At 39.7% G+C, this 13,159-nt stretch overlaps 1 protein-coding gene across 1 annotated transcript in view; it reads left to right on the top strand.

Moving 5' to 3' along the window:
• Nucleotides 1-176: 176 nt before the first annotated feature.
• The window catches only part of SESN1 (sestrin 1), an 85,097-nt gene continuing 72,114 nt past the window's right edge, over nucleotides 177-13,159 (top strand). The window contains exon 1 of the mRNA XM_055810029.1: nucleotides 177-888. Coding sequence (XP_055666004.1) covers nucleotides 607-888 — 282 coding nt within the window. The 5' untranslated portion in view covers nucleotides 177-606. The remainder of the gene's footprint in view (nucleotides 889-13,159) is intronic.

The raw sequence follows: 13,159 nt of genomic DNA, 5'->3' as shown, positions 1-13,159 counted from the left end.
GGCGCCGCCGCTCCCCGTCACGATTGGGCTGCTGGCGCCGAGTTCTAAGAATCGATTGGCTCGTGGGCGCGCCCGTCATGCGGGCTCCCCGTTTTGGGCGGGTCTAGTTCCTGCCCATTCCTCCCCCTGCCTCCTCCCCCCCCCCCCCCCCCCCCCCCCCCCCCCGCCCGGCTGAGGGGATCGTCGAGGGTCTGTGGCGGCGCGGCCCGGCCCGGCCCCGGCGGGGAGGGCTGAGGGGGCCGCTCCGCGCCGTGGCGGAGAGGCAGGGCGGGGGCCGTCCCCTTCCCTCCATGCCTGGGGTGGGGAGGAGGAGCCGCTGGCGCCGTGGGGTGGTGGCTGCCCCGCTCCCCGCCGGGAGAGGCGAAGCCCCAGCAGCGTTGCTCGCCCGGCAGCCCCGGCGTCGGTGGGCGGCGGTTGGCGGGGGCGCCCGCCGGGGGTGAGGGAGTTCCCGCCCGCCCTGCCCCCCATGCGGCGCAGGCAGCGGTCTCTCCGTTCGCCGCCCCGTTTGTCGTCTTTGTGGGCGGGTTGGCGGCTGCCGGGAGCCCGCCATGGGGCAGCCGCGCCGGGGCTCCTGAGGCGGCGGTGGGGAAGCAGGCGGACGGCCCCATGGAGGAGCGGGAAGGCGAGGTGCGCTGGGACGGGCTGTGCAGCCGCGACGCTGCCACCCGCGCCGCCGCCTTGGATACCATCGGGCAAGCCGTTCTGCGCCGCAGCGAGACCATCGCTCCCGTGGCGGCGGTGCCGCCTGCCCGTGCCGCCGACGGGCTCCTGGTTCCCGCCGCCCGCGACGGGCTGAGCGAGGTGCTGGCCCGCCTGCTCATGCTCTCCAAGCGCTGCCCTTTCCCCGACGTGAGGGAGAAGAGCGAGGCGATCCTCAGCGGGGTGCAGGTAAGCGGGGCAGCCCCACCTTTCGCTGCGGGACGGGGCCGAGAGCCGCAGGGCCGGTCCCACGCAGGGCACCCTCGGCGAAGAAACATTTGGGAAAGCGTTATTAAAAGGTGGGGGAAAAGCGCCAAGTTTCGGAGCGCAATCCGGCAGCGAGGTTTAGCGATTAATGGCTGGAAAAGTGGCTGATCGTCGGGGCATCCCGAAGGAAGTGCTAAAACGACAAACTGTAATGCTCTAGTTTTAGTCTGTATGACCAGTGCTGTGATACTGCCAGTCGGCTTTAATGCAGAAGCGGGAAGGATTTGGGTATTAACGTTTTCGAGGCTGTCAATTAAAAATATAAATCGGTATGGGAAGTTTTTCAGCTTTTAAAAGATATATGAGCTTCAAGGCTATTAAAGCAGAGCCTGTCAAAGTTCCCTTTTTGTTGTTTATTGGTAAACAGTTTCTCAGTTGGAATCTGAGATTCATATTATTTTCTATAGCTCATAGGCAGTCTAACCAGTAGAGGATTGCATTTGCTGACCTTTTATGCTAACAGAAATAAATGTTTCTTTGTACTCTTCCACTGTTACAGTCTAATTATAGTTATTGCGTTGCAGTTCTTTTGCTCACCTAAAGTTTTTGCACAGGTCTTGAAATTCTGATACAGGGCTTGTATCAACGGGCTGAGCAGCACTGTTAAAAATACTACTTGCTGCAGAGTAGGAAAAGGAAATTCAGATTATTCTTTTAATCACAAGTGCATACATAAAACTGCTTGGAGTTAGCTGCCTGATTGCCATTATTATGCTTTTTCTCTCTAAAGTTTAACAGGTTTACTAATTTAATATAGGGGAACCGGGGGGTGGTGGTGTAAAAATACATAAACATTTTATATGTGCACTCAATACACATATATGTATCATATATAAACATTATATTTTATAATAGATATTAAAAATACACTTATGTAAGTGTTTTAAAGGAACTTGCATATCGATCTGGTTTTGCTCTGTCCTACTTTGAAGTCGCTCAGATAAATTCTGGGTTCGGATTATTGAACCTGAGAGAGGCTCTGTTTATTTTGTCTAACTCATCAATAGTGTGCAATGTGGTAAATATGGTATTTTATATTTTATACAGTTTGGGCTGTATAAGGCATTTTTCTCTAAGCAGATTTTGTCAGTAGAAGCTATCAATACAACAAATAATCTGTATCAAAGGTTTGACAGTTACTGCTTTTCATTAAAAGCCCAAACCAACAAAATGACGACAAAAAAACCCCAATTTGAATATTCGAGTTGGAAACTTAATCTGGCACCTCTGCATCGGCATCTTCCCTGTTAAAAGTGAGCCCGTTACCAGTGAGAATGATGAGTCACTGAACAGACGGCTAAGGGAAGACTTGCTTTCATCAGGCTCAAGTTATTGGGCTATTCAAAGGCCAAACAGGTGGTAATCATTCACATAAGTCTCTGGAGGACTCCCTTTTAGGTTTTTATGTATGAAGTTACTGCATGTGGAACTATGAGTCGTCTTCAGAAACTTTGTTACTTGCTTTTTTTAAATAGGCCAAAACGATCCGGCGGAAATTAAGTCTGTCTTGATAGAGTGAGTGCAGGTTCACATCCTATGGTTGTAGCTGGCTTGATTAATAAAAAAAATCTGAAAGATATAACAAATGTGAGACCAGTTGTTTACACACAAGCTGCAGTAAAGGTTTAACAACAAACTAAGCAAAATAAAATCAAATACATTAAGCAAATCTTTAAAAGCTGCTTTTGTAACTTTTCTTTTTAGGGAGTAGATCTGAGAGAAAAGTATTCTATATTCTATGACTGTAGAGTGGCAAGTCTAAGTTCTTATGGCTGTACTCATAAATGAAAATTTTTGTTGTAATCTTTGGATCTGTGGAAGAAATAATCCAATCCAAGTTTTCGATTTTGGATGCTGCAGACTATTGTCAGGCATGAAATGGTTTTCTGTTGACTTCATGGCCAGGAGGAATTTTATTTAAATATCTGCAATGAAGATGGCAGATAAAGCATAAAGTAAACTATTAAATTAAATATAATTATCCCATAGAACTCATGGCTTTCAGCAGTGATTCTATATGTAGTTTAGTAATATCATAAGAATGTGAAATTCTGTTCAGAACAGTGTCAATACTAAAAGGCTCGTTTGTATTACTTCAGCTCCCTATCTTGGGATATGAAACAATCTTTGAGTCCACAGCAATATGTACTGTTACGCTGTCTTAAGCCTTATTCCCTGTCAAGTTATTAAATGACATAGAGCCAAGGCCAGGAGAGGCAACTGAACTCAAAAGTTCTCCTGGAAACTGGTGCTGCCCTCCTCCTCTCTCTTGTGGGATGGTCTGACTTGGACTAGTAGTCTGCGCCTGGACTGATACTTTTTTCTCCCCTTCCCATGAAATGGAGAATTGTAAAATGTGTTTTCTTCATCTTTCTGCCCTGCATACAGGATAGTCAGTGAGAAAATCAAATATTTGAATTTTCCCTGTGGCCTGATAGCTGTTTCTTTCTTGGGCTAGTGCCCTCTTGTGTGTTGGGGTGGTCAACAGATACTTCGGCATGAGCCATCTATACTGCTGGTGTTTTTGCAGCTTTGTGTTTGGAGTGAATTGGTGTAATGCATTATATGGCAGTTGTAAGCTGCAGGCTTGGCAGCAGCCTGTGTGCCAGCATGGCATGCCTCTAAGCCCATTTTTTGTTGTCATCTATTTTTTTTTTTTTCCTCTTTCTGGAGAAAAATTTCACTGAAATATGGTGGAATCCTAAATATGTAACTTTCTTTGCTATTAATAGTATTATTAATGCTATTATTAATAAATAGTATCACCTGTATCAGGATCTATAAAAGTAAATTATTGCTCAATGTAAATTCCTGTTGATTTGACTTATATTCAGGATGAGTTTTTTATTGTAGGCTTTATATATTTCTATGTATAATAATATATATATATTTGGCCTAAGAGAATATATCTAATTCTCATTTAGATTAGACAAGGGTTTTTTGGTAGGAATTATTACAAAGACAGTATCTGCAGACCAGCCCCCGTTTTTCTAATTAATACTCTCTTGATTTCGTTAATAAAAGCAAGGTCACTAAAGTAACTTTGACCAAATATATGTATTTTTAAGTATTTTAATGGTATTTCAATTGCAGTGCTTTAACAAAGTGAAAAGAGTTTGAATGTTTGCATATGAAAATATTTTGAGTGGGTTTTGAGATAAAACCCCAAATATATCATAGTTTTTTGATAACTTCTTGCATATGCAGTATTTTGCACATAAGCGTATTGCTTATGACCTAGTAGAACAGCAGGTCATTCCACCTAGTATGCTAGGTGTCTGCACACTGACACAAATATATGGGAAGTGAAAAGCAGTGGAAGGTCTTTAACACATGATTGCTGAAAGTATTCTGCCCAGCCTTAATTAGATCAATCAGATGTATGTGCCTGGACTATAAATAAAAGGTGTATGTCAGTAGCTGGAGAGGAATCATTGGAAGTATGAGATTTGCTAGTTAAAACTCATAACAGTCTAGTATCTTTTGGAAGAGACTGAGCAGAACATATTGCTTTGTATGTAATTTTACAAAAACAGTCTTTTAGATTAACAAAGAGAATACATAGATGGGAGGCAGGTTCTGTAGGAGTGGCAAGATGTTAACCTCTGTAGCATAAAGGATGACAGAACAGCAGAATAAAACCCACAAATGTCAAAAAGTTTAGAATTTGACATGTGAAGCTTGATTGGGAGGGCAAATATAAGGAAGAAAGAAACTGTTCAATCTCTTTGAGATGTAGTGGTAGGAAACACTTTCATTGAAGGGGAAAATTCATAACAAAAAAAGAGCTTTGTTCTCTGTTGATCTCTTCATTGATGTAAGCACAAGAAACATACAGAAAATGGGTATCTGTATGCTGAAGATGCACGTGAAATGCACGAAGATATGTGAACAAAACTGGGACATAATGGGAGTAGCTAAAAGGGCTATTGGAAGAAAGCAAGAAATAAAAGATTCAGAGAGTAATGGATTAAATATAATGGTGAGGTGATTGAAATGTTCTCTGAAATGGTGAATCCAGCCTGTGTAGTTATATAGTGATAAAAGTGTAAATAGTACTCTCCTAGGCTTGGGAGGAGGAGGGTGCCAAAACTGTAGGTTACTTGGATAAGCAACATATTTTCAGTCTGGTAGGGCCTGATGAAATTCAGTCTGAGGTGCTTAAAAAAACCAAATAAACAAGCTGAAGCCATCTCATATAGTGGATAGCAATCTCAAGACAGTGAAGTAGTAGATTAAAAAAGAATAATGGTGTATACCTCTTCAGTATGGGCTAAGAGGAAACCAGTGAATTTTAACTTTAGCTCAAAGAATAAATACTGGAGCAGTGACGAAACACATTTTTAGTGCCTAGAAAAGAAGTTGAGCAACAGCTAAAACAGACTTATCCAGGATAAATAGTTTAAATCCAGTACTGATTTCTGCTTCTGTGATGGAGTAACAGGCCTTGTGGTGCTGTAATGTTAGTATGTTGATGTACTGACGTCCTCAATATTCACATAATATTTTCATTAATAAGCTAGGGAATTATGATCTAGAAACTGCTGTGCAGTGAGTAAAATTAGCTGGAAAATCATCCCCAGAAGGTAAGCAATGTCAGGTAGCAAGTGCTGGTACAGATTCTACAAGGTCCTGTGCAGCATGATCTTGATTAATCAAGTTTTGCACTTTATGAATTGCAGATTACAAGCTGGGAAGGAGGGTAAGAATACTAGAGAGAAGCCATAGAATTTAAAAATATGTTAATGGTTAATGGGAGCTTGTATGATATCTTCTAGACCTCTGATTTTTTGTGAAGAAAGTTTGAAGAAATTGGTGGTGGTATGATCAGCTAAGAAGGAGGCTAAGACAGTATGTTCCCAAATAAATGGGGATGGAGGGGATGAAAAGACTGCTGCAAAAAGAAGGGAAACATGAGCTAGTATGAAACATCAGTTGATCTAAATTCCAGCAAGACTTGAGTTAGACGTTCAGGGGAAAATTTCAAGGATTAGGATAGCAAAGCAGTGGCATAGACTGTTTGGTCACGTTCATCACTAAAATCTTTTCTAAACTGTTCTTAAAGATCAGGCAGGAGTTACATGCTTATTTGATCTCACCCTGGGAAAGGCAGAACATTACTAACTGACAATTTTTCCTTCCAGCCTCTCTTTCTGTGTTTTGTGTTGGTAACTGCTTGGGGGGACACACACTCTCTTAAGTGCTTTCCCTTTGATCTCCAAGACCATATTTACCAGTTACATAGCACTGGAATTTGTGGTCTGGAAAGCAGCAGGTGGGCTTGCAAGGACTTGGAACACCTCCTTGTTTTCTTAGGTCTGTTGTTCTAGTGGATAAATCTAACAGAACCCCGTAGTTTGCAGAGGGCTCTATGGCATCTAACAAGAGGGGTCACGGCAGCAACATACTATCTATATCCTCTTGTATTATAACCTTCAGGCACTGTCTGTGACCTGGGCTTGTGCGGCAGTGGATATGGAAGGGAGTACCCTTACCTTTCCAAATCCTGGCAAAATACTTGTATGGATTTAAATTAAATGAGCATCCAGAAAGGATGGGAAGACTTCCAGTCACAGCCAGAGCAGGCATCCTGTCCTCTTCCTCCGCCACAGCGTGTGGGACAAAAAGCCTCTGCCAGGAGAGGAGGTAGTAGTTCCCCTGTGTATGTCCATAAAGGATAAAGTAAGAGTTACTTTTCTGTTTCATTGCTAAATTTTTCTCACAGTAGAGTTCACTATCTCTTTGCTTTGTGTATGTGCCACGTCTGAGTTCTGTGGTGCCTGCTTGTTAAGAGTAATAGGAGTGAAACTCAAATATGCTCCTTGCTCTCAAATGGTTTATCCTGATGACTGGTGTTACAGGAGACTGGCTAACTTTCCAAATCTTTAATCTGCGTTTGGTGTAATCTTTGATAAATGATTTCATAACTTTGTCTTCAGTCTTTAGCCTTTCTGCACAACAGAAGTAACTTTAGTGAACTTTGAAGTCTCTAGCTAGGCACGTCTGTTAGGTTGTGGGATATTTTTTTTTTTTCTTGTTCAAGTTAATTTGACTGTGGCCTATTGCATGATAGTGATGTTGTCCTGTGATGCTTACTGTTGGTCAGTCACCATGGAAAGGTGTCTCAGATGAAACTTGCAGTCTGTTCAAGTCTACGAATTTAAATATAGTATCCTTACTGCTGGTGGTGAATCTAATCCTTCTGGAAGCTGACTAGTCTCCTTGTAAATGCCAGTTTCCAAATGGCTTTGTTTCCCATAGTACTCTTATGTACAGTGAATGAAAACATAGTTTTTTGTGAGTTCAGAGCAGAAGTATGTTCTGACTCTTCCAGCCATTAGGTGGAATGGGTTTAATTATGTATTGTAGGGTGCTGCCTTCAGAAGTCACGTCACTGCGAGATTGCTAGTTTAGGAAACACTTGTCTGTTAGGGTTACTTTTATGGTGTTCAGATACTCTTGCTCTTCTCAATATCGGGAGAGATACTGAAGTAATGACATGCTGTACTTAAATGATTAGGCTTATTTACAGCTTCTGCTAGCCTGCAAAAAGAACTGTACCTCTGCAGTATTTACTGTAAACATGTTCTGATGATGAGTCTGTATCGTATGTATGTGGCGAGGTTGGCTGGAGAAGTTAAGGGAGAAGACTTAATCTTGACGTGCCAGGGAATGTTCTAAGCAGGAGTGTGAACATATTTTTTTAAAAACTTAAATTGTCAATAGTCCTTAGATTGCCTTATCTGACTCCTCCCTCCTTCAGCCTACTTGCCTCCTTTCTAAAGGCTTCAGTCTGTTTTAGGAGAGACAAAGGAAAATTTTCTTTTGTTGAACTTGTCAACTACAGAATTGACTGACCCTGAGAATGTCTTTGGTTGGAATAAAGAACTGCTTGAAAACAGTGGAGGTTCTCAAAGTGATGTAAAATAGGGTATCTGGGTCACTTCTAATGCTGTTTCTATGTTTGGAGCCTTTCCATAGTTTTCCATGCTAGCTGTATGCCATTCTTCTTGTATGGAAATGAGCTTTGCTTAGTCAACTTTTTCTTATAATTGTTTGGGATAACTTGATCTGTAAACTTATGGGTTTATGTGGTTCTGCTGAATTGATTTTCAGGACATTGTAACTAGACTTTTTATTTTCAAAAGAAGTCAAGAGTGAAGCACACATTTGATAATATTGGCTTGGTTGCTTTTTTTTTTTGGCTGCTTTGACATGCTTTAAGCTGAAGAAATCAAACACATTTCCTCATCTCTTATTTACTAATGTGGTAAGCAACTGTAGGGTGTGCATTGGTGGCTTATATATATATATATAAAGACTCATTTCCTGATTTTTTTTTTCATGGAAGTTAGTATCTAGAGATCTATAGAAACCAGAAATGCTTCAACTTGAATGCATTTTGTAAATAACAGCATCTGTTGTTCTGATCTAGCAGTTGCTAAGTCATGAGCTCTGTTCTAGAATTACCTCTAGAAACAGGTAATTCTAAAAGTTGGCCATTCTTTTAACTCATAGCTGGAGACTGTTCTTTCCAGTCTACAGTCATGTATTCTAGTGTCAACTTAGTCCTTTATCTTAAATTATTTTTTTCACTCTGATACTAATGGTGTATGGGTAGCAGTGATCCTCTCTACACTGATTTTGCTAAAATTCTGCTCTACTTTCAGTTGCCAAAAATCTACTTCTGTGTTCTTTTTTTAAAAAAAAAATCTTGGTTTTCCCATTTAGTATGTAAATAACTGTCTTCGTTTTGGGATGTTGGTATGTATCTGGATGCTTTTTGCTTACATACAGAGAAATTTTATGCATCTTGATGAGGTGTTCAAATGAAGTGAAAAGCACAGAATTTGGAAGGTTTTAGAAATCAGCGTATGATATGCAAGGTATTAAGTAAAAAAATAATGTATGGACTCCTAGGTTATGTAAAATAATATATCTTCCATTAGCTTGACCAAAGTACATTGTTTAAAAGAAAATTACATTGTCTCACTGTAACAAGCGCAAAGTGAATGTTGAAGAAATGCTTGCTGTTTTGTCATCTTACACTTTTTCTTCAGGTCAGGGTTTCTCCTTTTAAAATAAACATAGTGGAAAAGTACTGAATATACCATTGTGGGACAGAAAAATTGTTTTGAAAGCTTGAGTATATTTTCCTGTGGATACTGAGTGTTTAAATTTCCAAAAATATGGTTTGCTGTCAGTATGGTTTTCTATTCTGGTAAGTTGTTTACAGTTTAAGGGGGTGGGGACCCTTAGCTCTCCCTCCAGAAATCAAGTGAAACATGGAAATCTTCACTTGGATCTACATACATGAATTAAATCCAAACAGTTAAGTGGTGGCTTTTCTCTTGTTTATGACTTTCTTGATGTTTCCAATTACTTTGACTTTTTTTTTTTCTTTGTTTTCTTCCAGAAAGCTTAGGTCAGATTGCTGCCAAGAGTTGGGTTGGAAGGGTGAACTGGTTTAGTTCTATTTAAACCTAGTAAACCATTAACCATTTTCCTTACTCCAGCTTTATGTAGAAACCAGACTTGTTCTTTCAAGTCATTTTGGGTCAAAAGTGTCACCCAGGGTTGTGTACTAGTGCTGAATATTACCCCAGAATACATTGGGCTAGTATTATTTTTAAAATAGAGGTGTTGCTAGAATGCATGCTGCTACTTACGTCATGTAATCTGATATAAGCCGCCTATGCAACTACAAGAACCTACTTTCAATCAAGGCATTGTGCTAAAGGAAAGCACAGTGCTTCTGAAAACGTGGTTGTTTTTTACTGTAAATTGATTAGAAATTGTACCTTTTCTTCACTTTTCCATGCTTTCTGGTCAGTAATAAGATTTTTCTCAGTTGCAGGTCTTCTCTGGCACGTCCGTTTTCTACCTAAATATGTGACTGGCTCTGTGAGCCTGAGTTTTGAGCCTTGAGGTGTAACAACCTCTTAGTTAATTTTTTTTTCCCTTGGATATTCTTGCTTGCTATTGAATTGGTTTAAAAGTTATTATTGTGGAATAGGTATTTTAGTTAAGAATTCCTTAACTCCTAGAGAATAAACATGGAATAGTATGATAGTTGTTCAAAGGAGGAACAAACTTGAAAATGGAAACTTATTTAAAGCTCTGAAGCCTTTCCTGTGTGCTTTTTGGATTTTTTTTGAAGGAGGGAGAGTAACCTTTTTTCTGAAGATTGTTTTGTGTTACAGCTTGTTGCTGAGCCTCTTCTGTTCCTGGTGTTTTGGTGCAACAAAACTTTTAGCTTTAAAATGCAGCCTGTTTGCCAACAGTGCATTCCATTGAGATTAAACTGTTTGTTTGGATTTTCCATTTATTTAAATTTTAGTTCTAATCTACATTTGCACTGATTTCCATGTAGAAGTAAGACTGAAATGAGGAAATTTTTTTTCTCAAACTTTCTATTTCTCTGAATTTTAAGTTAATGCTGAGTGCAGATATGCCCATTTAACAGTACTAAATAATTGGCAGCTGTCATGCATGTAACTTTCTGGAGCCCATCATGTTACGAAGGTAAGTCTTTACTAGGACAAAACTGCTTTTAGTATTTGCCCTAACTTCATATGTGTCCATTCTGTCCTTCCAGCTTGTGTTGCAGAAAAGGTTTTGGAAGCATTTTAACTTCACTGAGATTACTTTTTTTTTAAAGAGGTATGTTTATAACAGCAGCATGTATTTACCTAGCAATTAATGGATAAATAGCATTCTATAAAAGAAGTTTAATTCTGACATTTTTGTTGCTACTATTCTGTTTCAGGATGTAGGAAAAGAAGCCAAATGGAAATGTTTTTGTCTGGCTTTTAGAAGACATTGTTATCTTGGCTTCTGGTGTTCTGCTTTTCTAGCTTCAGAACGTGGCAACTCTGCTTGGCTGAAATTGTGTGGAATCTGTTGGAAGAAGAGTATGTGTAAATTGGGAAGGTCAAATGTTGCTTCTCTTTCTTTCATTACTTGGTGTTAGGCCTTTCTGTTAAGGATTCAAGTTTTTGGGTAAGATTTCACTAGGAATGAAAGCTGTGTTTACTGTTTGTGTTGCACAATGTAAAATATCTTGAAATTTTAGATTCTAAAGGTTGACTCTTTATAGTTCATGCATTAAGTGAATAGCTGATACTGAAGCATAGACTATTTGTGGGTTTTCTACTTTTTCATTAACTAGTATGTTTGCTCACACTGGTGAAAGTGTTGGGGGAAATGCAGTTGTCATACACTCTGAATTCAGTGTGCAAATCATTACTCCTAAGGGCAGTGGAAAATATGGCTGCTTCATAGGGCTTTGAGTGAAAAATTATTTGTATAGTAATAGGCTGTGGTGTGCTTCCCATGTATGTGGTTTGCACCTATGTTTGTCCTCTCTGAGCCAGAGGCCTGCATTAGAGGGTTCAGCAGTGCAGTATGTCTCACAGATTTGCAGGTTTTGGGGGGAAGTACAGTTCCTATATCCTCTGGGGTAGGGTAGCCACATGGCTCAAAAGGAGTTCCTGGTAGTAATAAATCTTCATGCATGTGCTTAAAAACATGCTATGACAATTGAGATTCTTCTAAACATTTCACGTGGAAGCTGAATGACTTGCTGTTCCCTCAAAAAAATAGTTGCTAAAAAATACTTGGGAAGATGTCCTGAGGTTAAAAAAACTGAAGCACTTAACATCTGAATTTATTCTTTGTAAATATCATCTTTTAAACCTGTTCTTGATAGGGTTGAGAAACAGGATTTTTCTAGATGTACACCCACTAATTGTCTGTTTAACGATGACTTCAGAATTAAACATGTCTTCTGAGATATAATACCAGATTTTATGTAGGGGGCAGACCAGTTGGAAGAATTGTTGAGTCTTAAGAAGTAACTTACATATGAAGCAAGGCAAGAAGTCCTTTCTTCTGGTCAGTGTGTTCACTCAAGAAGGAAAGATTCTTGGACTTCAATTTTTAATATTGATAGATTTCTAAATGGATCTGTAGTGACATGTAAGTCAGTAACAGTGTTGTTTAATTAAACAGAAATGGCATTAAGGTCAAATACTGGTCAAAAATACAATTTTTTTTCCTCAGAAAACTTAAAGTAAATTTTTCATTTACAGTTAATATTAACTGTAGAGTCACATGACTATGGAGGAAAAATTGGGGACAAAATAGACCTTTGAAGCGGACTGTTCAGTCTGTATCCCAGAAAGAAGACTTGGAACTTTTTTGTGTCAGTTCAAATAGTCATTTCATCTCAGTTCAGCTAATCAGAAATTTCTGAGAGACCTTGCAAATGCTTACTATACAGCCTGAGAAGCTTTCTCTGAAGGTTCTGTCCTGTGTGATGAAGTCTGGTCTGTATGTGGAGATTCTATAGCAGTAATACTTTGCATTGCTTATTTCCTATTTGCGCACTGAAGTTGGCAGGAAGATGCCTCAGTTGGGAGATCAAGTGGGCCATATGCCAGAGTGGTAATCTGATGGTGACCTTCACTGTGTGTTTTCCCAGTCTCTTGTGCAGTAGCAGTCCAGCCAAAGCAGAAATCTGGCCATTGCTGGTACTTGGCATTGTCTGGAATGGCTTAAAATTTGTCTTGGTACAGTTGCTAAATAGCTTGTTATTGTGAAGGGATGGGCTAGAGAGAAAGATACTCTTTCTTCTGGGTTACTACAAAATATTTTCTAGATTTGCCAAGTAAATATGCTGTGAGTTAGCCCCTTGGATGTAACAGTCTCACCTTGGCTGCGCTAGTGCTGAACTGACTGGAATTATGTAGGGTTGGACATAGGATTTCATAGTGGTCTTTCTTTTACCTTTCTGTTTACAGCTGGACGAATTTGCAATAGAGACAGATCCTCTGTCACTTGCTGATGGTGAAAGTAGTTAATCTGATGCCAGTTCTGTTAGGATGCTAAATGGGTATGCTATCATTTTTCCAAAATACTATGTGCTTAAATTATATTACAAAAAACTTTTTTCTTTATACGTAGTTGATCTAGGCAGCTGTAAGGAGATACCTTCTTGATTCTGTAACAGAAAAACATATAAATCTGTATCATCTTGAGTGTTACTATAAATTCAGCAGAAAAATTAATACTAATCTTTAAATATTTGCTGTATATGATTCTTGAATATTTGTTTACAAATAACAGAGTAGACAATTCAACTAGGTAGGACTTGTAAAAAAACGCAGAGTTCCTTTGTTGTCCAATATTT

Source organism: Falco peregrinus, chromosome 7, assembly GCF_023634155.1.
Source record: "Falco peregrinus isolate bFalPer1 chromosome 7, bFalPer1.pri, whole genome shotgun sequence".
NCBI classification, from domain to species: Eukaryota; Metazoa; Chordata; class Aves; order Falconiformes; family Falconidae; genus Falco; species Falco peregrinus.
The sequence above is the reverse complement of the archived record's forward strand: the minus strand, read 5'-3'. Positions and strand labels throughout refer to the sequence as shown.